At 56.5% G+C, this 25,198-nt stretch overlaps 1 protein-coding gene across 1 annotated transcript; it reads left to right on the top strand.

Moving 5' to 3' along the window:
- The first annotated feature begins 9,798 nt into the window (after positions 1-9,798).
- Positions 9,799-22,552, top strand: TNS4 (tensin 4). Its single transcript, XM_049801418.1, has 12 exons — positions 9,799-10,396; positions 14,484-14,931; positions 15,142-15,572; positions 16,458-16,544; positions 17,073-17,192; positions 17,479-17,571; positions 17,931-18,008; positions 18,460-18,531; positions 19,738-19,906; positions 20,434-20,502; positions 20,767-20,793; positions 21,344-22,552. The coding sequence occupies exons 1-12, from the start codon at positions 9,886-9,888 to the stop codon at positions 21,471-21,473; spliced, it is 2,235 nt and encodes a 744-aa protein (XP_049657375.1). The 5' UTR covers positions 9,799-9,885; the 3' UTR covers positions 21,474-22,552.
- Positions 22,553-25,198: the final 2,646 nt, after the last annotated feature.

Below are 25,198 nucleotides of genomic sequence, written 5' to 3'. Positions count from 1 at the left end.
GTCTCCCACTCCTCCTGATTTCCCTGTGCTGTCCTGGGGACAAAAAAGTGGCATTTACTGGCAGCTAACCGCCTATCCCATTCCACCTTGGAGGAGTTGCACTACCATGGTCTTACCCACCTGCACAACTGTATAACTATTTACAGAGTCTAGGGATATGTTGTTTGCTGGAGTACAGAGGTTATTTTGTTTGCTAATAATGTTTGGGGCCTTCAGGGTGGGAAAATCCAGGATGACGCAGAGGCTTGTTCGTGGTGGGATTTTTCGCTTCAGTGTAAGTACAACCGCACAGTTGACTGGTGTGTGGTTCTCACAGACATTGCTGCTTAAATACAAAACATCCTCAGTAAATTCAGCTTAGCCCGGGTTGTAATTGGGATAACAGAGCCCTAATGCAAGCGGATTTTTACACCTGTGCAACACAGGAGGTGGCTAGTGATCCATCGGGGCAGGGCAAAATACCCTGCTGTGTTGACAAGCCCTCTGTGCACCTCATTAACTTTTTCCCATTAATCTTCCACGCATACAGAGAGCGCAAAGATGTAATGGCTTGGCGAAAGAGCCACTGAACATCTTGGCTTCACTGCAAAACCAGCAAAGTCAAAGCCAAAGGAAAATGGTGGTTTTTTTCTGAGGGGTCTTGCAATATTTCCACGCTTCAGCATTTGGGGAGGAGTTTGACAGTACTGCAACAAACAAGCCTTTTTCTATAGCAACTGGCCCCTCCAGGACATCTCCGCGTGCCTTACACAATGCAAATGGAAAAGCACTGAGACGTGAATGTCTGTGCTGCAGACTGAAAGCAACATTAAAAAAGCAACACAGGATTTCAATTTGGCTTTATAAGTGCCAATAGCAGTAACAATCCAATACCCACTGAAAAAGAATTGCATCACTCTGGGACAGGGAGGCCTCTTCAAGCCCGGGGCAAACGGGACGGGATGTTAAAACACAGCAAACAGCTTGGCATTTATTTATGTATTGCTGAGCAAGTTAATGTTAGTGAAAGGTGTCAGTGCAACGGAAGCGCCTTCTTTTGCGGACGCCGGCCCAGCACCGCAGTCAGGTTTGATCCGATCACCACCTTCTTTCAAATGAGGCATGAACCAGCTGCTGGCTGGAGCTGGGGCAGTGGGACAGGGCAGGGTCGCTCTTGGATGTGCACACCCACGTGCCATTTTCCCGAAGTTGGTGCTTAGCCCTGAGCAACACATTTTATCCTGCTGACACAGGGTTGAGCTTACCAGGGTTGCAAACCCCGTAGAAGAACATCGTCGAAGCCTGGGTGTGCTCTGAGCTCAGGCTGCAAACGATGGGACCAGGGCGTAGAGGCACCTTGTTCTACTACCAGAACCCTTCCTCTCCCCCCATGACCCTGGCAATTTTTCTTCCCACACTGTCTGTAGCTGCTGCAACCGGCGCAGTCCTCTATAACTGCCCGAGCATCCTGCCAGAGATAAGATGCTCAGCTCAAGGGATCTAATGCAGATCATGGTTCCCCAGCATTACTCCCCATCTGCTCCCTCCAGCTGGAGTCTCGCACTGGTGATGTGTGTGTAGTAATAGCAATACTGAATGTCCTCCAGGTTATAAATGCTGTCTGTCAGGTACCTCCTCAGTGGTGAATTTTACCAGCCAGGAAAAAGGAAAGCTGCCGGGAGATCACTCCCTACTGCAATCTCGCAGCCGTTACAGAAGGAAAAGGTCTGTGCTGGCAGTGTGAAACACTGTTTACCCAGGGATGTAAGGAAAGGAAAAAACAACTGCTGATAATAAATTAAAACGTTGGAAAGATTGTAAAGTGAGATCAAGGCATTTAAAGGAAGTGAGTTTATACGGTGTATTTCCTGATAAAATCGGACATTTCAAAGCGTCCCTTAGCAGTGTGGCAATGTTGCGGTAAGCCAAAAGCATTTAGGGGCAGCAGAATAGGCAGTTCCCTGAAAAAGGGGTATTTCAGATATATGATATTAAAGGTTGCCGCATGGCTCTGTGCCCATTGAAACTGGAAGAAACCCTTGAGCCAAAATGTACAGCAATCCAGAAAGACGTTTGGGGATTATTTATTATCCATTCCCAATGTGGGAATGTTGCATGCAGCAGTCAGGCCTGACTGCTCTGGGCTGGACACTGTGCAAACACGAGTTAGAGACACAGTCACCTTTCAACATATTCTTTAACCTGCTCCCTGTAATACACCAGCCAGATAATTGTGCTGAGGGTGTGGGCAGACCTGGGTCTTTTTTTAGATCAGGCCACAGCAGCCTCCGAAGTCTAGAGCCGCCCTTTAGCCAGACGTGATGGGAGATCATTTCTCTCCCTTTGCACTGAGTTAAACCAATCCCACTTGTTAACGCAGCACTTCTGCCACCGAGGCAGTGGCAAAGGGCCAGGCTGTAACCTCTTAAACCGCTCCTTCCGACAACAGCTCTACTGGTACCCTCTGCACCAGGAAGCAACAGATCCTCTGGAGAGGAGCAGAGAGAATCCATTATTCCGACGCTCTAGCTGGAAAGGAGAGAGTCGTGTGCTTTTTGTTCCCTCTTCATTTATTTTCACAGCCTACAGCTGCTGTTTGGAGGGCGAGTCTGAAGCACGGTCCCTGTCTGTTCTCCCTCCACCAGCGGCAAGGGAGCCCTTGCCATAGCTGAGTGTCGGTTTTGGGGCTCCTGCGGAGCCACGTGGGATCGCAGGGGCAGAGCACGGTCCTGGCCTTTGGCAGCTGTAGCATCAAATCCTCAGCCGCTCCAAGCAGAGTTACCTTGCTCTGCACCAGCTGAAAGTCATCCTCCTGAGCAGCTCGGCTGAGTAGCTCCCAGCCTTCAGCCATCCTGTGCCAGCCTGCTTTGGAGGCAGCCTGGTCCCTTGCCAGCTCCGCGCTGCTCCGGGTTGTATCCCGGCATCTGGGTCTTCCCTCTTGCATCACACCTGGCCTGAGCGGGGCTGCACCCTGCGCACGGAGGGGCGGCGAGCAAAGCTCAGCCCAGGTGGGAGGGACTGGGCTCCTGTTAAATCCAAGGCTCCCAGAGGACTGAGTCCTTGCACAGACTCACCCTTGTGCCGGTTTTACGAGCTCAAGGTGCTGTTGGAGGTGTTGCAGAAAGAGCGGTGTGCAGGAGCGGGGACGAGCAGCTGCAGCTCAGGTACCTGCTGAGTGCTGATTTCAAAGGCCGTCTCTGCCTTTTCCCTGCCTCTTTCAAGTCCTTTTTTTCCTTCAATCCTCCATGCTAATGTTATTCGCAGTTTGTATCCGTTCCCCTCTTCCATCACTTCTTTTTCTTCTGCTACTGCTTTGCATTTAGCTGGTGATTATTCTTGTGCCTTGGGATAAATCTGCTGCAGAGATCTCAAATAAGCCAAGACATGGTTGTTCCTGCCCGAACAATACTGCCGGCTGGCAGAGAAACCAAGTGATGTTTATCCTGGGTGGGGAAGGCTGCTGGATGTTCTGAGAGAAATGGCATGGGATTATGCTTATTGCTCAGGCTAAGGTTTTGGCTTTTCTCAGTAGTTTATGGCTTTTATTTTATTAGCAATTACCTTTCTTACTCACCTTGAGTTTGAAGCCTATTTAAGATTTCCAGTGATGCTTGTTGACTGCGCATCTGTACAAGTGGTGTGAGATGCTTCGTTCACTCTGCCTGAAGAGAATCCAGCCTGTAGAAATGAGGCTGTGATCGATCGTGTGTCTCTGTGTGTGCACCCTGCTTTTCAGTGGGAGGCTGCGGTGTGGTGAAGTGTTGAGAGTTCAAGGCAATAAAAATGCCACGTGGTAGCATGAAGTGTGACTAGCTGGAGGCTGTGGTTTCTGTAGAGCTCGGCAGGAAAATCAGCTAGCTGTGCATTAGTCGAGGTTATTTGGTACTGCTGTACTTTCTTAAGCTGCTGACAGTCAGGAAGGTCAAAGCATCATGACTCAGGTCAGTATCAAGAGATGCTGTGAAACCAAGACCAGGGTCCTGAGGATCCATCCTTGCATAAGAGGAGAGCCCAGCATCAGGATGACTGCGTGGAAGCTGTGCAACCAGGGCTCCATAGAGGAGCACCGCAGATACATCTGCCTACACAGGCAGTGTGTTGGCAGGAAGGTGGAGGTCTGAGGAGGGGAGGAAGAGTATCTAGTCCCACCTTGTGCTGTTTGTCCCTTGGACCCAAGAGAAGAGCATGGAGCATGGTCTGCTGCTTCACAAGGTTTCGAGCCCTGGGGTGCAGTGCTGTACACTCAAAGGGACGTGCACGGGGGAGTGCAGATGTACAGAGTCCTTCAGAAATGTTTAGAGTCTGCGGAGCCCTCTGTGCAGCAGCTCCCCTCCTCTCCCTTCCATTGGCACCTCTGAAATGCAGGGAAACAGCCTCTCTTATGCTGCAGCTTCCATCATAATAATACTGACTGATGCAGTCCCACAAGGGGACAGAGGTGAGAGATGTGCCCATGGTGTCAGAAGGGAAAAATCCAGGCTGGTGCTTGTCAGTGTGTCTAGAAGGTCTCACATTCCTGTAACTCATCTCAAACATTCCTAGGACTGGCTACTTTAGTCTATTTTTGGACAGACACCCTGGTCTAAAGATGCTCTCCTTGCTGCCCCCTCCCTGATCTTCCCATGTCCACTGCTCACCCTGCAAAGAGCTGGAGGGAAAACCCTCCTGGCTGCGCTGGGACCTCTCCTGTGCACGGGGGACCAGGCTCTGCTGCTCGCCTCGTACCCGGAGAAGCTCTTGCCAAAGGGGAGAGTGCCATCCTGGGAAAGGAAAAGGGAGCATGGCAGCGGGAGGGGGAGTTATTTGAGTAGCAATTTCGACATTACTAATGACCCTCCTCATCCAAAGCCCTGGAGACCCTTTCAAAAGTCTGAAATATTGCTAAAAAAGCAATGCATTGGGGCTGTTCGCAGCGGGATCACTGTGGGGGGATGGCTTCTGCCGCCGAACGCTGACGGGTTGCGTTGGAGTGCTTCTCACTGCCCCAGCAAAAAGTCCTCTTTTGGCAATGGTCACACAGATGCTGCCCCGTCGCAGGGCTCCAGGGGCTGATCAAATACCGAGAGTTAGCAATGCTGTCTGGGATTTCATAAAGGCTTCTTCTTGCTGCTGAACTTTCCAATTATTCTTGTTTGAGCAAGGAGGGAGGTGGCTTCGTCTGACAGTCACCCTTCTCCCCCCGGACGCTGGGAGGGCTGCTCCTCCTCAGGCACCAGCTGCCTCATGCTCCAGGTGCCGGACCCCCCTCGTAGCTGGAGGTATATTAATATTTGCTATGTGATACTGCTGCTCTCTCTGTTCTGCAGGCAAAACACAGCATAACCATGGGAACTTTCTTCCTCAGCTTCATCAGCATGCCCTGCTAATCTAGGCAAGTCATCCCACAGCCCTTGCAGTGATTAAGCTGAGTGTAATGAGCTCTGTAAATCCTGGGTGTCCCAGCAGTTCCTTCTGGGTGTCCCAGCGGTTCCTTCTGCTCTTCCTGGTGAGGGGATATGTAACAGACTTGTCATCGGGAGCATCCCAGGGCTCACGTTGCAAGGAAAAACAACCCAGACTTGGCAGCCGGCTTTGCTGTTTTGGGGTCTCTGCACAGACAGGGAACAAGCCTGTGTCCCGGCTCGTATGTCTTAGCTCCAAATAACCGCGCTGGGACCTTCAGGGCTCTGCGTGAGCAGCTGCCAGGCCAAGCTGAGAGCCAGCGCTTTCGGCATTGCCGTTGCCTCGACTGATCTGCTGAAGCCCGGGGGGGAGACCCAGCGCCGAACTGGGGGTCCGCACCGAGCCGGCCGTGCTCCAGCGGACGAAGCCAGGACGGGGCCCCGCAACGGAGGGACTTTGATCCGCACGGGGTCCGCAGGGCTCGGTCCGCATCCACGTGGCGGTTGCAGCCCGGCTGGGCTGGGCTGTGCCTGGCGGCTTTGGGAAGGGTGTGCGGGCACTTATCTATCGGCCGGGGTGTGCCTGGCACAGCCCTGGCCCAAGGGCACCCTGCTTCTCCCGCCACCGCCCAAGAGGTACCCTGCAGCCCTCCGAAATCGGCACCCTACCTCCTGCCTCGGCTCTCCGCAGCCCCACGTGGGTGCTGCGGCTCTGGTCCCAGTCCCAATGCCCCGAGCCCAGCTCCTTTTCGTGCTGGGGGGGGGGGCTGCCTGCCAAGCTGGGCTGGAGGTGGAGGGGAGGACTGGGGTTACTGGGCTGACCTGCAACTCCTGCCTCACTGAACCGGGTCTCTCGGTGCAACAGGGAGCTCCCTCACCAAGAGCCTTTATAAGTGTGTCTGCATCCAAAATCTGTGACTTGTCCCCTCCATCTCAGGGGGAATTCTGTTCCATAGTCTGTTTCCAGAAGCAGAAACTCTGTAATTTCCAGTCTAGATGTGTTTGTGGCCAGCTTATTTCCATTTCTTCTTGCGCTCGCCTTGTCTTAGTTTAAACAACAGTGCTCCTTCCCCCAGTGTTTCTGCACAGCCAGTAAATCCTCCCAGGCTCGGTTAAGCCAGCCAGCCAAGCCCTGCAAGGCATGTCTGCACTGCCTGGGTTACCTCTGCCAGGGCTGCGATGCTTCTGTTGCAGAGCTTGCTCTGCTGCCGCTGCTGCCGGAGGGAAGGGCATCGCACCTCGTGGCACGGCACAGATGTGCCGTCAGCTTCGCTGGGGGATACGGGCTCCCCGCCTGTGCTCATGGTCTTGGGCTCCAGCCCGGCCCCTCTTCCCTGCCCGGGGGACAGAGCTGGATGCTGCCCAGCCTTTGCTGGGGCTGTGCACAAGGGCACTGCTATTTCTGATTGCTCTTGGGAAGTCCTGATGTCTGTAGGCAGCGTTTGTCTTTCTCATGGCTGCACCACGCTGGTGGCTAGTAGCCACCTTCGATTAACCTCCTTCGCCCGAGCCCTTCTCCCCCTTTGTGGCTCCAAGCAGCAGAGCCTGCAGCTGAGGCTCAAAATTCTTGTGAGGAGCCTGGGAGACCTCTCACTTTAACCCAGAGAAGGGAAGGGAGGAGAGATGAGGTTTGGAGGCTAATTCTGGCAGCATCAGGCACGAGCAAGATTAAAAACTCGGGGCAGGAGTACAAGAGAGGAGGGAAGCTGTTGCGTGCATGCTCCTGGAACCCCCTGACAGTCCTGGTTCATGCATACTGCACGTTATTTCTGTACCTACTTAAATTAAAACCAGCCTTGTCTTGTGGACGCTGACTGGAGCCAGGCAGTTCTTCTCCCCAGGGGAGAATCCAATTTTCACTCCATCTAGCTTGTGTTTTTGACCTGGAATGACTCCTCTTTTTATATTTAACAAACGCTCCCTCCAAGCTCTGTACCGTGCTGCACTTCTCACAGCGGTGCCTGCGGCGTCATGGCACATACGTGCTCCAGGCCAGGAAACCCAAAGCGGGCAGACCGCTTACCTGTGATCCGGCTGACCGCGCGGCAGAGCCGTGCCGTGGCTGGATCAGGGGCGACGCGAGCTCTGCGGGCAGAGCCCGGGCACGGCACGGCCAGCCAAGGTGGCTGGTGGGAAAGGGGAACTCGGGTCCCAGCCCCCTTCTGCATCCTCCGTGCCTTGGGCTTTGGGTGCAGAAATGCCGAGGAAAAGCAACGCGCGGGTGCTGGGAAGGCACCGCGGGCTGTGCAGCTGCCGGGCTGTGTCGCTGCTGCGGTCGCAGGAGGGACCCCACCACGTGCAGCCCGGGCATCTCGCCCGCCTGCCCCCCGAGCCTGGGGAGCAGCTACCCTGAAGTCCAGCTTTCCCCATCCCTTTTCCGATAGATCCCTTCTCAGCTGGCCTTCCGTAGGGGTAACCTGTTCCGGACTCTGTCCGTCTCCCGTTGGGGCTGGGACAGACCTGGCTTGCAGAGCGCAGCCCCAGATGCCTGGAGGTGCAGCTGGGGCGGCGTGTCTTTCCTGTCTGTGATATTAATCAGTCAGTTACAATTCAGGGATGTCATGTGCCTGTCTAATTCGCAACTAAAGGCGCAACAGCTGCTTTCCAGAGGTGCTTTGCTTTCCAGAGGTGCTTTGCTTTCTACAGCACAGCTCTTGGTGTAGGACATATCCTTGCTCCTGAGCCTTTCTTACAGACCAGCCTGCCAGTCCTGTAAATAAAAATCTATCAGAGGCTCAGGAGATGTAGTGGGGTCCAGGCTGAGAGGAAGCTAAATGGGTTTGAAGTATTTATGCACTTCTGCAGTCCTTAAAAACCTCTCCTAGCTCTTTCGAGAGCGTTAACTGGTGTGACTCATGATCCATAGCCGTGTCGAGTGCCGTACGCCGTGAGCAGCAGCAATGTTTTGCTTCTAATTCGCTCATCTTCATGAGTCTGTGCTATTCTGGGTGTCTCTTCAGCAAGAGGAGAGACTTCTTCAGGGTCATATAATTCAAGGGCAAAGCTGACCTGTTTTGAGCCATCTCCATAACAGCTCTCAACACCCTGCATGGCAATTAGTCACCGCTTACCAGACATGACGTACCGCGCCAGCCCAGCACTCCTGCCCTCGCCCACGGGGGTTTGTGGACTGGCTGCCCGAGAGCAACGTGTCTCTTTCTTAATCCTGTGACTCCATAGTTAATCAATCTGAGATAGGTGAGTAAATAAGCCAGTCATTCAAGGCTGATGCAGGAAAGGACAAATATTTTAATAAGCGTAGCTCACTGTTTGTATGTATTACGCACCAGATCCACGCAGGGTATGGAGGAGGGAGCCCTGAGCTGTAGGATTAACTCCTGTCAGCAAGCCTTTCACTCTGACTTTCCAGACATCCCGTGGTCGCCACGGGTCCTGCCCTCCCCGAGGACCAGAGAGGACAGGCACGTTCCCATGCAGCCGGCGCAGTACGGGCATGAGGAATGTGCTTGGCTTTGATGTCCCCAAGCACCGAGATGTTGGGTTTTGGCTGCCACAGTGGGTACGGAGGGAGGCAGGCTTATTTTCCTCATCCGGAGAGAAGTGAGCGAGGTTCCCCTGGTGCATTTGGTGGCCGTGGGTTTTGCTGAACAGCAGCTCCCACCGTGCCGGTGTGCAGAGGAGCACGAGGGAGAGCAGCAGCTGGGGGGACCCCACTTGTTTGCTGATGCAGTCGGATGACTCCCCCACCTCCAAACAGTGTCCTGAGACCTTGAGCCCAGAACCCCCAAGGGAAGCCCACCTTCTGCCGTGGGCTTTTTTTAACGGCAAATTAAAAAATACTTTCTCTCTAAAGCGAAGCCAGAGAGTATTCAAAATTTAATAGCAATCGGATTCCTAGAGCAACGCCTTGACTGAGAAAGCAGCTACATACGCAGGCTTCCAGGGCTCAGCTCACGTTGTACCAGCAAAATAAACCCTCAGATTAAATGTACGCCCACTCGCAGAACATTGCTCTGGCAGGCAGCTCCGTCTCTCCGGCCCACTGCAAGTCTACCCTGCATGGCTCTGGGCTCGCTGTCTGCCATTGCCTCTCCGGATGGCTCCCGAGGGTCGGGGTCCCACGCAAAAGTTGTTAGAGTGATGCTTCATTTCATTCTTAACCAAGAAAATAAGCGCTGTGCAAATAAAGGAGAATGTTCTTTTTAGGCCTTTGAATCCTGAAAAGCTGTTGCAAATTAATCCTCCTCGCACTTGCCCAGATGCACAGTGGCACCGGGAGCAGAGGCTGGAGGGGGGTGGAAAAGCAATACAGGATGACTTGTTTTCTTATGAGCTGAATTCCAGCTTTGCACTCCAAATCCCCGTTTTTATAGACTTTTCCGCTGAAGTCTGCTCCTGCCCGGGGCATGCCTGTGTAACCGCTCCTCTCTCTGCATTCCTTAGATTCTTCTTCCGCTTGAGACGCTGGATTGAAGAAGGGGTCTGAGGTCCCTGGTGGAGAAAGGGAGGCGAGGAGGAGGAGGTTTCCCTTGGACTCTAAGCCGTCAAACCAGAAAACCAAACCATGTCACAGGTCATACAAAACCACGTGTTGCGTGTTGGACAGACCGTCTGTGTTTCCTCACAGGAGGAAAGCAAGACCTTGCACCCGGCAGGGTACCCGGGCTGCTCCGCGCTGCCGATGAAGTACGCCTACTACTCAACGGAGGGCTGGGCTGACCCGTCCACGATGGTGCACACCAACACACGCCTTCTTCCCGGCGGAGGGCTGTACGGAGCCCACCCCGTGTTTGAGCACGTGGCTGCTCACGCGCAGGGGAAGGGGCAGCAGGATACCTCTCTGGAGAGACCCACCGCCCCGTATCAGCCAACGGAGGAGGAGGACGCTGGCAAGGATCCTGAGGCTCACCTGGTGTCTCCTACCTTGGACATATCCATAGAGAGTCTCAACCAGCTGATCCTAGAAATCGATCCGACCTTTCAGCCGCTCACGTGCAAGCCGGTGAAGGATGCGATCCAACCTGCTTCTCAGAGTGACACTGCTGCCACCAAGAAACAACATCCAGAGGCAATAGGTGAGGCAAAAGGAGCTGGTCGTGCGGTGGAGCCAGTGCAGCTCAGACCTAGTAAAAACCATCTGCAAGAGGCGGAGTGCAAGTCCAGGGCAGAGAGGTTGGCCACGCACCAGCCCCCGGGGGCAGGACGAGGTCCTGTGCTCCTGTGAAGGGTTGGAAATGGGCATCAGTGACATCCCCCGCCATCCCCAGTGGGATCAGCGCGGGATACTGTTTCCTGACATCAGGGCTTCGTATAAAGGAGCAGGAGAACAGACTGTGTGTCCAGGCTCTCTGCCCGACTCACGTGCTTAGGTGGCCCTGGTCTGAGCACTTTTGAAATGTCTCGTGTCCGGCTAGCTCAACAGGATCCAAAAGAAAGCAGGGAGAACAGCCTTTAATTCAACCTGATGTTTGTTTCCCTGTGTTTGGAGAAAACATTTCTCCTTAGAAATGGGACTTGTAGCTCTCAGAAAACTCCTAATCCAAGTAATTACCATCAGTGCCTAGAGACAGGCACTGACCTCTAGATGTGATGTGCAGCCTGTGCTTGCCCTTGCAGCAGAGCCCCAGTTCTAGCAAAGGGCAGTGGAGCCTTTCCCAGGGTCATACTTGACCTGTGGAAGCACAAGGGTTTGAAGCCAGATTTCCAAAGCCCTGGGCTAAGGTACTGATCGTTACACAACCATCCCATTTAAATGTTCCCGTTCATTTTGCCAGGGAAATTCTTTTTCCAGGGCTTGTACGCTCCTCCAGCAGCATACCTGGCATACACAAGGCAGAACATCACCAGCACATACCAACCCCCTCTTTCTGCTCTCATGCCTGGGTGCCTTACGTGAACCCTTTTGCAACACTTCTCTGTCATCCCGGCGATCCAAAGCTCTGCTGGGTGTGCTGCTTCTGATCCAAGCTCTCTTGCCTGTGGCTCTTTCGCAGCCTTAGCTGTTCAACACACTGTGCACAGGGTAACACCAGCAGACAGCTTGTTCCACACTGCTGCAAGCGTTCTGGTGTGCCAGAGGACAGATCCGTGATGTGTTAAGGTGCCTGAAGATACAGTCTCACTGCTTCTGAAAAGCCTTATTGCCTATCCGTGTCTGTAGATACAGAAATACCTTGAAAATCTGTCCCCAGGCCTCTTTCCAGAGGAAGGTCAAATGAGAGGATGTTAAAGGTATGAAAAAAATTCAGTTCTCCCTGAGCCCTCGTGCAAACATCTGCATGAGGAACGTGGGGTTGGAGGAGGGTGAGGTGTGTGTCTGCAAGTGCACTGAACTGCAGCCCTGGCAGGCGTGAGGGTCCCGATGCTCCAACGGAGACGGAGTCAGGCAGCACAGGGGCCGGAGCGGCACGAGCACGCCGTGGGGCTTGGGCGATACTGGAGCAGACAGCATCCCTGCTTCCCACTGGGGTCGACGGGGGTGGCCTTGCAGATAAAATACTGTGACAAAGGGCAAGTTCGGCTCTTGGGTCCTCAGCCTAGTGGCATTCAGATGCCTCTCTTTCAGGCACCACGCAAGGGCTGGAGTCCTGAGCAGCTCAGCAGGTAACGTGCTAGTGGTTTTGAAAATCTGGCTCCAAGTGTGGAATGGAACATCTGGAAATCTGGCCCTGAATTCAGTGGGAAAAGCCTCACTTCAGCTTTCATTTTCGTGTAACAGCTCTTCTTTTTCACACAAACTTCCTACTGCTGCACAGCATCCCTGTTCACCCACCTCCTCCTGCTCCGGCCGCGCGACCTGTGCATGCATCGCTGCTCCCATCTCATGCCAGCTGGCCCTGTGGAAATGCTCCCATTAGGCTCCTGCCTCCCTTTCCTCCCCTCGGCTGTGCAGGGCAGGGCTGCACAGGGCCCCATTGCACTTTCTGAATGATTTCCACAGCCCTACTTTTTGCCTAAGGCGTAAGTTCCCCGCAAGCACGGTCACTCAGTGTGAGGGCTGGCAGGAGACTGATGGTGCCCAGAGTCCATGAGAGGGTCTTGTTCTTGTCTAATGGAAACCACGAGGTGAGCTCTTAACATAATGGATGCTGTAGCAATAGGAGACACGTTCATGAGAGTCACTAACTCCCTCTGGTACTTGATTGTTTCTGGAGGAGAGGAGAGCACCTCGGCTTGCGTGACAGCTGGGCTCCCTGTTTGTGGCACTTTTGCCACTCCTTGATGCTGAAAAGCTCGCCGAGGTCTTGAGCAAATATTTGAGGTTTAACCACACCTGATAAGCAGAAGCAAAGGCAGAAAAGTAGGAGGCAAAAGGCCTCGTTAGCCCAGCGCACAGATGCTTTTCAGTTATTACCGTAAAGGACAATTAAAACCCCCATTTCTTTTCCCCTTTTGAGGGAGACACTGACAAAAAGCATCTGGCCAAGAGCTTGCTGTAAGGGTTTGCACACTGATACCAGAACCATGTGGCTCCGGAGCCTTTCGGACGACAGGCTTTGGAGGAGCTGCTGCTGGCTGCCAGTGGCAGTAAGGGTGTGGAGGGGGAAGGCTGCGGTCCTGGCTCCTTCCCTGTGCGTGGTCCAGCTGCGTCCCCACTGGGGACCAGCCCTTCTGGCTTACCCGGCGCCTCCTCGGCGGCTCTCCGCTGGCCGTGCCGATGCAATCCCGCGCTGGGATCAGCGTAGAGAAGTGGCTCAGAGAGTAACTTTTGTACAGACTTGTGCTTTTCCTGCTCATCAAGCTTTATGCCCCAGAGGGCTGGTTGTTCCTTGCAGTAAACAGGGGCTGCAGTGCTTGGCAGTCTGGAGCCAGCTGCTCTGCCCCAGCCAGCTACCCTCGCCAGCAGGTCCCAGGGCAGGAACGAGGCACGTAACATCGATGGCCAGGGAGCTCAGGGCTGTTAAGAGCAGTTTTCATTGCCGTAGCAAAAAGGTTTTTCTCTCTCCAAGAAACACCTTTAAGAAGGGGAACTTTCCTGAACTCCATGGTAGGGCAAGAACCAGGAGCTGAAAACAGAGCTGGGCACGTTCAGACAAGAAAGGAAGGAGGTGCACGCTTCTAGCAGTGGAGGTGATTAACCACGGGAACAGCTTCCCTGGGGAGGTGATGAATTCGCCATTGCTGCAAGCCCTTAAATCAAGTCTGAGTGTCTCTTGCTAAAAGGCGTCTTCTAGCTCAGCCAGAAGTTGTCCTTGTTCAAGGAACGCGGTGACTAACGAGCATCAGACACCTGGGGACCCAGGCACCCCCTTGTCCCGGCCATGAGGTTTCACTGAAGGTCTTGGAGCAAGCGATGCTCTGTGAGATGTGTTACCGTATAAGTAATGGCAAGGAAAGAAGCTAGGAGATGCCTTGCCTGCCCCGAGCAGGAATGGAAGAGCAGGAAGAAACCCACACCAGGATACTGGCACAGAAAGTGCCTGGGGAATTATTTCTCTAAAGAGACTTGCGCAGGACGGCAGAAGGGAAGGGAGAGCAGCCGGCCCCTGCCCTGGGCTGCGCGCTTGCAGCTGGCATGGCCGGTCCCGTAGCTGATGCCTAGAGCCTTGTAACTGCCCTCGTCCTGCGTGGCTTCCCCCTGCCTCCGGCTCCACGGCGCGGTGCGGATGGTGCGGATGTCCATCCGTGCCTGGGGGCCGGGTGACGTCCCCGCCGTGCGCTCAGAGAGTGCGCAGGGCCACGCGCCTGCTGCCGTGGGCACCCTCCGAACCTGATGTCATCCCCGGGGGGAGCAGCCAGATGTTTTTCTCTTGAGTCAGGTACAGAGAGGCTTGCTGGAGAAAACACCCGCCTCTCGCCGCAGGTCTCGGCAAGCACCGGCTGTGCAACGCCGGCGAGGGGGTTCTGTGCAGTCAGACGTGACCGTGGGTAACCCCTTTTCCCTGGGAGCCCGCCAGCGCTGGGGTGGGTCACTGTGGCTTGGTGTCTGTGAAGAAATCAGCCCTCAGAGGGTCTTAACAAAGGCCAGTGTTGGGCCATAGGGGGGGGGGGCTCCCTGCAGAGCCCGGGGGTCCTCCCCTGGGCCCAGCAGCCCTGCAGGGCATGCAAGCCGGAGCCAAAATTAATAGCAAGAAGAACAGAGACGCGTATCCCCCACGGAGCTTAGCTAATGATCCTGACTCAAACACTGAATTAGTAACGACCTCCTCTTTCTTCCTGCAGACATTAAATACATAGAGATGACGCCAGGCAGAGCCACGTGTCCGGAGCTGCTGCTGCAGGGTTCCCCCAGCCCCTCGGGTACGCCCTTCTCGAGGTCCCCCCAGGGCAACGGCTTCCTGCCCCAAAAAGGGGGACCCAGGGGCAACTACAGCACCAGCGGCAGCGTGGTTTTCTCGAGCCCACCCGGACCCACGAGCCCCCGCTCAGGCACCCCGAGCTGCGCTGCCTCCCCGACCTGCAGCAAAGCATCCGAGTGCATCGCTGTCCCCCGGCAGTGCACGGCCGGCCAGACGGACAGCATCTCCTACGGTCCGGGGGCTCTCAGCACCTCCCCGGGCTTCGACAATTTGCTGAAGCCCGTGCACGTGGTGAGGGCCCAGCAGAGGAGCAGCTGGGTCTCCCTGCTCTCCACGAGCCCTGGCTCGGACACCAGTTACATCCTTGGAAGGTAAATGCCGCCTCGTGTCCCAGTCTCGGGCTGACGATGGGGATGGAAGGGGCGTGGGGCGGTTACCCCAAGTCCTGCTATCCAAGACCCCCTTCCTCAGGCTGGGAGTCGATGCTCCGCAGAGCTGGCCCGGTCTCTGGGGTGGGCTGTGCATCGCACCCCGGCTAAACCGCCCCGCTGATCTCCTCCTGCTCTGTCTCCCTCTTGCAGCAGCACCCACTCGCTCCACAATGACGACTCGGACGCTCACCCCTCTGCCTGCCGCTCCGCTGACTGCCCGTCCCCTGCCAGCTCCCTGGGCAGCCCCTGCACACCTTCCCCGAGCATCAGGTCTCACTCGGGAGAAGCTTTTGGCCTGAGTCCCCACCAGCCCAGAGCAGCCTGCTCCACCAAAGCCAACACCTCCCTGTCCCAGAAGGGACAGGCCAGCAGCTGCCCCCCCTCCATCCTCAACTCCGCAGCCGACATCCCAGTGCTGCTGGTGAACGGGTGCCTGGAACAAGGAGATGCATCTTCCAGGCTGGCCAAAGCCCCCCAAGCCTCTGTCAAGCAGACCCCCCCTCCCAGCTGCAGCCCAGCCTCAAGGCTCGGTAGCCTGAACAACGCGCTGTCGGCACCGGCGCTCTCCTGCGTCTCGGACAGTAAGTCACCTCCCTGCCATAGGGCAGGTCGGCGGGGGGGAAGGAGCTGTAGACCCCACAGTTGCCAGGAAAGGGGGGTGAACCCCATTTCCTACTCTGGTTCGTCTGTGGGTTATAGACGTGAAGGACAGGAGGTCCTTGCTGGAGCTGGAGACCCTCGCCGTCTCTGCACAGCGTTGCAGGGCTCTGCGGCGGTCTCCGGGTCTTTGCTTGATGACCCTGCATGAGCCATGGCGTTTGGCCCACCAGGGTCCTGGGGCACGTGCTGACGAGGCAGAAACGCTCTGGTCCCCTCAAGGAGACACAGATAACACTTATTTATAGCACCTGAGAGTGAGAACCATAATTCTGTCATTTCGTACTTGTTTGTGGGCCCAGAACGGGTGGGGAGGAGGGGTTAGGGTTCCAGTTTGCTCTGGAGGACATCTACAGATACCAGAGTTTATAAGGTCCCTCATTCAAGGGTAAACAATAGGGCTATTGTTCTCTGGAGGAGATTAGCAGAGGCAGCTCTTGGGGCAGAGGGTTTTAATTGGGATTCTTATGGGAATAGCAGGAGAGCTTTGTGGGTCAGGTCCTCAGCTGCTGTAAATCCCCATGGTCCAGTGGACTTGTGCAGGGTTGGGCAGACTGGCACTGCTGGGGAATTCCATGTGCTGCCTCTCTGCGCTCCATCGCAGCCTGCCAAGAGAGATAATTACGTGGAGAATGAGTTATTCTGAGGAGTAGGAAGGAAGCTCTGTTCAAAAGGACTGAAAAAAACCTTCAACCCTGGCCAGCCTGAAAAAGAAATATCTTCGCTAGGGCTCTGTCCTGCTCAGTGATGTCTGCTGTGAAGGTCTTTCAGGTCCCTCGCTGGCCTTGACGCCCTAAGATCTCTTGCAGGTCCCCTCAGGGCTGGGCAGCCGACCATGAAGTTTGTGATGGACACTTCGAAATACTGGTTCAAGCCGACCATAACCAGGGACCAAGGTACGGGCAGCAAGCATCTCTGCTGGGATAACCCATCTCAGACTTGCTGGAGTTTGCCTCCCCGCAGCACCTCAGTCCAGCTTTTGCCCGTGCTGAGCTCCTGGGGGGACTCAGTGACGGCAATTCAAAGCACACTGGGGGCTGGCGGGCATGGAGAGACCCTCTCACAGGTCTAGGGGGAAGGCTCAGAAACACGGGCTGTGACACGGCCCCTCTGTCCCCCCCTTCAAGCCCAGCAAAGCTGCTCCTGCCTCTGACTGTGCTGCTGCTCATCATGGCCAGGGCAGGGGCTGACTCTGCCCCGGGGACCGCAGGGACCCGTGGGACCGAGCCGGGGCCCCTCAGTCTGCAGAGGCACTGCAGTCGGTACCCGCACAAGGGACGTGCGCGTCCTCAGCAAACGCTCCTGAGTATTTCTCGCTGCTGCCAAGGAACAACTCCCCGCGAGAGCATCGGCCGGATGCAAAACGCAATGTGGGGAGGTTCCACCTGTTTTGCTTGGCTGAGCCTCTGCCTGTGCTTTGACAGCAATCCAGCTGCTGAAGGACAAGGAGCCAGGCACGTTCGTTGTGCGGGACAGCACGTCATACCGGGGGTCTTTTGGACTGGCAATGAAGGTTCCCGTCTCTCCATCCACCAGCCAGACAGGTACAGGGACTCGCTCGGAAAGGTGGGGTTTGTTTCAAGGATTTAACTGAAAGCAGGCAAACGAAAGCAAGCTGAGAAGCCGCAGGACGGGTTGTGTGATTGATGCTGGCAGCGGGGTCTGTGCGTGCCCATCCCACCCCTGCACAGGGCTGGCACCACGCTCGCCGTGCGGAGCAGAAGCTCCGGCGGATGCCCTGGGATGGGCCCCCGGGGTGGGCGGGGGGCGGCAGGGGCAAACCAACGGCCCTTGTGCCGGTGCTGACGCTGCCTTCCGTCCCGTTTACAGGCGATGAGAGCAGTGACCTCGTCCGGCACTTCCTCATCGAGTCGTCTGCCAAAGGGGTGCACCTGAAAGGAGCCAGCGAGGAGCTGTATTTCGGTAAGGACAGTGCCGTTGCCCGCAGCAGCCCTGGCAGACCCAGGAGCTGTTTCCAAAAGGCCCCTCGAAGCACGGGCCGGGACCCTGCAGTGAGTGTGTTGGCCCGGGGGCCCTCCAGCCCCCGGCTCCTGCCCTCACTTCTCTGCCAGTGAGACTGGGGTAGTAGTCTCCAAAGCAGGAACACGGGGTGGGGGTCAGAAAACCCACGTTTGTCGCTGTGAGGCCCCAAATAGTCCAGCTTAGCCCCCCCCCCTTTCCCTCCCTCTGAGCTCCCTGGGACGCTGTTGTGGGACCAGAGGCGTGTGGATGGAAGGTGTCAGGCCCCCGGGTCCCCCCCAGCTCACAGTTCTGTGTTGCAGGGAGCCTCTCTGCCTTCGTGTACCAGCACGCCATCACCCCGCTGGCACTGCCCTGCAAGCTGAGCATCCCCACCCGAGGTAGGTGTCCGGGGCAGGGGAGATGCTCCGAGCGGCCCCTCCTGCCGGTCTGGGGAGGTGGGCACGGTCCTGCAGTGAGGAGGGGGCTGAACCACCCGGGTGCCCCTGCAACGGGGCTGATTGCCCTGGCTGTGGGTAGAGGAGGGACCTGCAGGAGCTGACTTGAGTACGAAACGGTGGCGACTTGCTTCGGCCGGGGATGGAGGGTGGTCAGCAAAGCTGCGGGGAGCAGGAGACCACTGAGGGTGGGCAAGGAAAGGAGGGGTGGGGAGATCAGGGATGAACAGAGCAAGGAGAGGGAGATGGAGGACAACTAAATTAATTACCGCAATTTAAGCGGTCCTGGGCCTTTGGGCCTCTTGTGAGATAAGGAATCACCACCCACTGCAAAGGGGTGACGCAGAGCAGCCTGAACTGTGGCATCAGTGCCTCCTGCTTGTTGTTCGTGCAGATCTTGCTGATGGAGAAGATAGCCCTGACTGCGCTCCAGAATCCACGCTATCCCTCCTGAAGAAAACTGCTGGTGAGGAAAGGAGCAGGCTGCTGTCACCAGGGGACAGTCGAGCTGGCAATAGCTAGAGCTCTGGGCATGCCCCCATGCTTTGGGCTTTCGTCCTTACCTATCAAACGCCAGGCTCTATTTTTTTTATGCCATCCATTGGGACACCATTCGCGGCAGAAGCTGAAAAGCCGGCGCGGCCTTTGGAGCTGTGCAAAGCTGCAGGTCACCCCAGTGCATCTGTGGGTGCCGGTGCGATGTCCCCCTCCTGGCTTTATCACCAGGCTGGAGATACCTGCAGGTTTTCTTCGCATCCTCAGATCGTGGGCCTGCAAGGGAACCTGATTTTTTTAAAGAAAGGAGACTTTTGGTCCCGCAATGGTGAAGTAAAGCTTGAAAAGACAGTTCTTGAGGTCACAAGGCTGATAAAAGACCCACACTTTTAAATAGTCCCTGATTTTTAAGCCTCTCTCCTGATTGGCTTCAATCAGTGTTGAACTGGTGGGTACTGAACATCTGGAGTTTCTAGGAGAGGGATGGGGCGGTTGGGGGCTGGTTAAATTGCTGAGGGACCTTATGGGAGACGCATGGAAATGGCACAGCAGGACAGGGAAGGGTCTTTGCTTTTCTTCCGCGCCTGGGTGCCCCCAGCCTGGGTGCAGCGGTGGGTGGGCTCCAGGTGAGAGCAGAGAGTGATGGGTGGGAAACCACACAGACGGGTCACGGCGCAGTCAGGGGAGTCGGGAACTGCTTTGTTTTGCTGGAAATTCTGAAAAATAAGTTGGCAAGCTGAAAAGTTTAGTTTGACCCAGAACAGGCCTTTAAACTGCTCAATCAGCCTGAAATGTCATGTTTTAGGTTGGCCTTCAGCCGTTAGTTGGCTTGGGGTATTTCTGCTTTTCATTAAAGGAAATATGCAATAAACAGAAAAAAAAAAATCAAAATGTGACATTTAGAAACCGGAAATTAAATACTTTGACTTTAAAACAATTAGTTCAAAGAATTAAAGTAAACCAAAATAAATTTGTGAAGAATTTCTGAGTCACCAAGTCTTTAATTTCCGTCAGAACAAATCTGACCTGTGTACGTGCGTCCGGTTCTGCAGGATGATGCCTGGGACCCGGCCCTGGACCCGGCCCTGCTGTGCTCGGTGCTGTACACGCTCAGCGCAGCGAGACGCCGGCGTGCTGCGTGCCCCGTGCTGAGCCGGGCTCTGTGCTGTCCTTGCAGTGTGCAACGTCTTGTACCTCAACTCGGTGAGCATGGAGACGCTCGCAGGAGCGCCGGCCATCCAGAAAGCCATCTCCTCCACCTTCGAGCTGGAGACGCTGCCCACACCCACCCTCGTCCACTTCAGAGTGACGGAGCAGGGAGTCACGCTGACGGACATCCAGAGGAAGTAAGAGCCGCTGCGGCCGGTCGGGACGGGGCTGGGGGGCTGCTGCCGCGGCCAGGGGCTCACCGGTGGCAAGGTGCAGGGGAGAGAGAAACGGCTGATGGAAACGCAGCTCGCCCGTGACCGCCCGGCTCTCTTGCTGCCTCTCAGCCTGCCAACGTGCTGATCTGCAGCACGTCGAGAAAAACTGGCCTGCTAGGACAAACCCGTGTTGCAATCCGGGGATGGACTTGACCCCTTCTGTTACAGCACAGGACGTGATGCTGCTTCACGTGAAGTTAGTGGCAACATCTCAAGAGTGGGAGGCAGGAGCCGGCTGAACCCAAGAGCTGCCTGCGCTTTGCCAGCTGCCTGCATGGAGGCAGCCCCGGCGAGCGGGACCCCCACTCCTGCCGTGCCCCACACCCCCCATTCCCCAGCAGCCACAACAGTTCGAGCAAGGCTGGAATTTGCAAATGCCTGTTTCTCCCACCAGGTCTGCCGGGGGACTTTCCTCCTCTAATGCCACGTTCTCCTCCTCCCCCCCGCAGGGTGTTTTTCAGGCGACACTACCCCTTGGCTGCCATCAGGTTTTGCGGGATGGATCCTGAGAACAGAAAGTGAGTTATGGGCCGCTTTGGGGGCTGAGGGCGTCCGTGCCGGTCGGAGCCGCTGCTCCGTGCTCCCTTCCCTGCGGTTCCCAGCACAGCTCCGCTGCTCCTGTCTCTGCACTGCTTAAAATCCCAAATCCCAACCATCGGCTGTGCAGCCTCTGCCCCGGGCTTAAGATGCTGTGTTTAGCTAAATATACACCTTGACTCTGCAGCTGATGGAGTGAGTTAATAATCAGTCTTTGAGCAAACCCAATTCTGTTCTTCCCTCAGGTGGCAGAAGTACTGCAAGTCCTCAAGGTAAGACCTGCGTGGGGACCTCCGGGTGGAAACCTGGGGGGAGACGCTGCTTTGGCCCAGCCTTGCCTCTCCAGCGGGTGCATCGCAAAGCTTTGCAGAGCAGCAAAGAATCAAAGCTTTAAAAATGAGGAGGGGATGCGATAAAAGTTAACATGGTGGCAGGATGAGACGTGGGACAGATGGGTGAAACTACGGCGGGCGTTGCTCTGTGGGTTTTGATGAGAGGCTTGGCTAAGCCCAATTCTCCGCATCCCCTCATGTAGAAAGACCCCGTCCAAATCCGTCAGCCTTCCCAGTGACTCGCTTGCTCTGGGCTCAGGAAGTGAGTTTATATCTGGCTCTACCTTGCATTCAAGAAACTTTTCACAGCTGGGGAAGCCTTGCCAGAAACACTTCTGCCGGCTGTTTTGCTTCCAAGTAAACGTGATTGGGGAGCAGGCCAAGGTGGAATTGCTGGAACCAGGACTTTGCTTTGTGGCTGGGGCTAGTTTAAGCGTATTCCTTTGGATTCCTGGATGCAAACTGATTAAGTCTCTCTCCTTTTTCAAAGAATCTTTGGGTTCGTGGCCAAAAGCCAGACAGATTCGGAGAACCTCTGTCACCTGTTTGCAGAGTACGACACTGTGCAGCCAGCGTCGCTTGTCATCGACCTTCTCTGCAAGCTCCTGCCAGGCCCGTAGAGGACAGAAACCCCGGGACGCCTCAGGGTTGGCAGCTGCCCACACGCTGCCGAGCTTTTCCTGCTCACCTTTTCCTGCTTCTGGGTTGCATTTTGGCAACAGCTCGTATTTATATTTTTTTGTTACGTACCATCATGTCAAGAGTCTCAGTTAAAGATTTTATGCTCTGGTGGGATGAGATGTTCCTCTGAGACCCTCCGCGGGGCATCGCGGGGGCCGCGCTCGCCGCGGTGGCCGGCACAGGACGGCTGCCCACAGGGAGCTGTGCCGGGCCGGGAGCGGAGCTGCGGGACGGGAGCTGTGCTCACCGTACGGAACTGCCACCTCCCTCACCTGGCACGCACCGTTCGCTTTGCTCTAGAGGACTGAGATACTCCGGCTGAGATTTGTAGCGGCAGCAGGGGATGCCTGCGCTTGGGGTGTCCAAGCCGAGGCATGTTTGGTGGAGCTGAGCTCCCACCTTTGGGGACTCAGCCCTACACCCCCCCAATGCCACGGGAGGGGAGGTCTGGTGCAGGCGAGGGGGACTCACCTCCCTGAGGATAGACCAGCATCAGGAGGGAGTTTAGTAAATCAGAGCGTATAAAATCACTAGACCCTGCCGAAAAATCCTGCTTTCCTCAAAGAGCAAGAAGCATCGAAAGGCAGAAATGTCAGAGCAGCGTACTTTTGCCTGGTGCTGGTAAATTCTCCTGCCCTTTTTTGCAAAGTGGGGTTACAGGCTAGCTCAACCTCCAGGCATCACAGCAAGCTGAGAAATAAATGTTGACATTTTCATGACAGTAAAACATTGGGTTTTTGGAAATGACTTGCATGAATTTGGGCCAGATCCTCAGATGACGTAAATTGGCGCAGCCTTGTGGAAGTCAGTGCTGCCATGATTTACACCAGCTGAAGATTCATCTCTTGCTGTAATCTCAGGGTGGAATAGAGCGGCTCCAAGTCCACCATACAGTCGTCTCCCTTAGTACTTGCTTATCTGGTGCCTGTACGTTGTTTTAATTTTGGACCCCGTGCTAACAAACCCTGCTTAGGGGTATTTTCAATAAACCAGTGCATCATTTATCTCGCCACAAACACTGCAGAGATGTTAGCAACTGAAATACGTTACTCTGCTTTCTTAAACTGCCAAGCATTTGCAGGCATTGCACATAAAGAAAAAGTCACTCTTCTCCAGCCAGGCTGTGAAACGGCATCCGGCTGCAACAGCTCTTTGGCAACGATAAAAACAGATATTGGAGTTACTTGCGAGGGGCGGGGGGAGTGCTCCGCTCCAGGAGGAGAAACTAATGGTTTTGTGTCCCCCCAGTCTGCCTGCCCTAAGGTCTGCTCAGCCAAAACCCAGCACCCAGCTTGGGGCGAGCCTGTGACCCCGCGGGCTCCGCACGTCTCTGCCGTCCCGTCGTGCTGCGAAGGCCGGGGATCGCGGCGGACCGAGGTCACGGGCAGCTCGGGGGGACGTGGCTCAGCCCCGGCACCCCGGGCTTGTGCACCCCCGGCCTCGCAGGGACCCCCGGCCCTCCCCTCGGGGTGCGCAGGATGCGACCCGCTGCAGTGCGGGCTGCAGCCGGCAAGGGTCCCCAGCACCACACCGTCCATCCCTGCCTGCGCCCTGCCCGTCTGCTGGGAGCCATAAATAAGGGCAGAGCCGCCGATGCGCGTAGAGCTGTTTTCATCGAGCAACACTTAATTAGCGCTGTGCAGGGTGCGGGCCCCCGGCCCTGTTACCGCACTGCTCTTCAGGCTGCAGCCGTAAGCGCAAGGGGAATGCAAAAATTCAAAGGCTTTGGCTCCAAACGGTGCTTTTGGGGCGGGGGGGGAACCGTGCTGCCGCCCCCGAGCCCAGGCCCCCGCACGCTGCTCCCCTGTGTCGTCAAATCCAGCTCCCTTTTGCAGAACCCCAGCCACGACCGGGAGGGTTCATCTTCTGAGGAACGGGGCGACGGCTGCTTTTCCCCGCTTTGGGACCGCTTTGGGATGGGGAGCAGGCCCGTCGCCAAGCGCCGTCTTCCGCACGTGGAATTTTTAGTTCATTGAAAACCCTTTTCCAGCGCGGCATAGCTGGAACACGGGCCCAGACACCATGGGGACAGTTCAGCCAAAACCACCTGGATTCAGGAAAAAACAAACAATTCTCTGAGCTCTTCGTGGCTTCCAAAGTTTGTCCCAGGCTTCCTGGAAGCGCGGCTCTTGGTTTTAGTTCCTGGGTCCGGTTCCAGCCATTTTGTAACAAACCCAGCCCCTGCCCTGGCCGGGCTCGCAGGTTTGTTCCCAGCAGGCTCCGCCGCCGGCGGGTGATGTCCCGTGTCCCCAAACACAGCAAGACCCTGAAAGCCACCGATGCCGCAGCGTGCGGCCAGGCTGTCCCTGGTGATGGGGACACGGATCACACCAGTGACCACCCACCACGCACGTGGGTGCACGGACACGTGGGCACTTGTGTGGGTGAGGCACAAAGCCGTGGCGGGCGGCAGCGTGGCGGCCACAGGATCTCCTGCATGGAAACATCCTCGCTCTGCACAGGGGGCTGTTGCAGGTGGAGAGCGTGCAGAGCTTCGCTCCCTGACGAGACACGGACCGGCTCACCCGGGACCCAGACCTGCCACCAGACACTGCCGGGGGTCCCCATCACCGCCCGCCTCCCCCATCCCGACACAATGGGGTCCTGCCATCGCTGTCCGGCACAGCCCTTCCCGGGGGTCCCAGCCGGCAGCACCTCCGGGTGCAGGAGGGTCCGATTTTCTCCTGTCACCGGCTTCCCGGTGACCTCCAGAAGATGGAAAGGGCCACAGCCCTCCCTCGGCCGACAGGGAGGAGCAGCGGCATGGCGGGGAGCCGGGGGCCTCCGGTCTGCAAGTGTGACGGGAAGGGGCAAACAACCCCCCGGGCTCTGTGGCATCAGCCCCCGCATTCCCGGCAGCCCGGCAGCGGCCGTGCCAAATGCACGCACACGCGTTTCTCCAGCCAAATCGGTTCCCAAGCCCAGCCCGGTGCCCCCGCAGCAGCCAGGGCTGGGGGCAGCAGGATGGGGGCCCCGAAGGAGAGCCCGGGGAGCCCCAGCCCTGGGCAGCTGTTGGCGCGGGACCGGGGTGCTGGGCCGGGCTCCAGGATTGCTGGCGTCTTCCCTGGTCCGGCTGCTGATCTGCTGCGCCAGCAAATTACAGCGCTTGTCTACATTGGCTGCAGACGGCTGCCTTCGGGCCCAGCTCCTCCGGGGTGTTTGCACAACCCCGAGCACCGCTGGCCACGCAGCTCCAGTAACCGGAGCATCGGGCTGGCGCCGGCCCCGGATAACACCTCCTGCCCCGGAGAGCCACGACGCCGGGGAACCAGCCGTCCTCCTGCAACATGACTGCAGGCGATGCCACCTTTCAGCCGCCCCGGTGAGCGCGTTTGCTGCAAACACCGTGAGAAAGCTGAGCCGTGGCAGGGAGCACCAGGCAGCTGGGAGGTGTGTGGCCGCTGGCATCCCCATGCCCAAGCATCTCACAGCTGCGTCCCCTGACACCCTCCCGAAACACTGACCGGAGCCGGTGATGCTCGGTGCATACCAGCACTGGCATGCACACGCACCCGTGCCGCGGGCTGCGGCTCTGCGAAGCCTTCAGCGCTGCCCGGCCACGAGCACGTCGCCCTGGTGCGAGCCGGTGCCTGTCCCTGTCCTCCCCTGAACTTTGAAGCCCATCCAGTGTCTTGTCCCAGCCTGGCACCGTCTCCAGGGCTGA

This window comes from Accipiter gentilis, chromosome 5 (assembly GCF_929443795.1).
Source record: "Accipiter gentilis chromosome 5, bAccGen1.1, whole genome shotgun sequence".
NCBI classification, from domain to species: Eukaryota; Metazoa; Chordata; class Aves; order Accipitriformes; family Accipitridae; genus Astur; species Astur gentilis.
The sequence above is the reverse complement of the archived record's forward strand: the minus strand, read 5'-3'. Positions and strand labels throughout refer to the sequence as shown.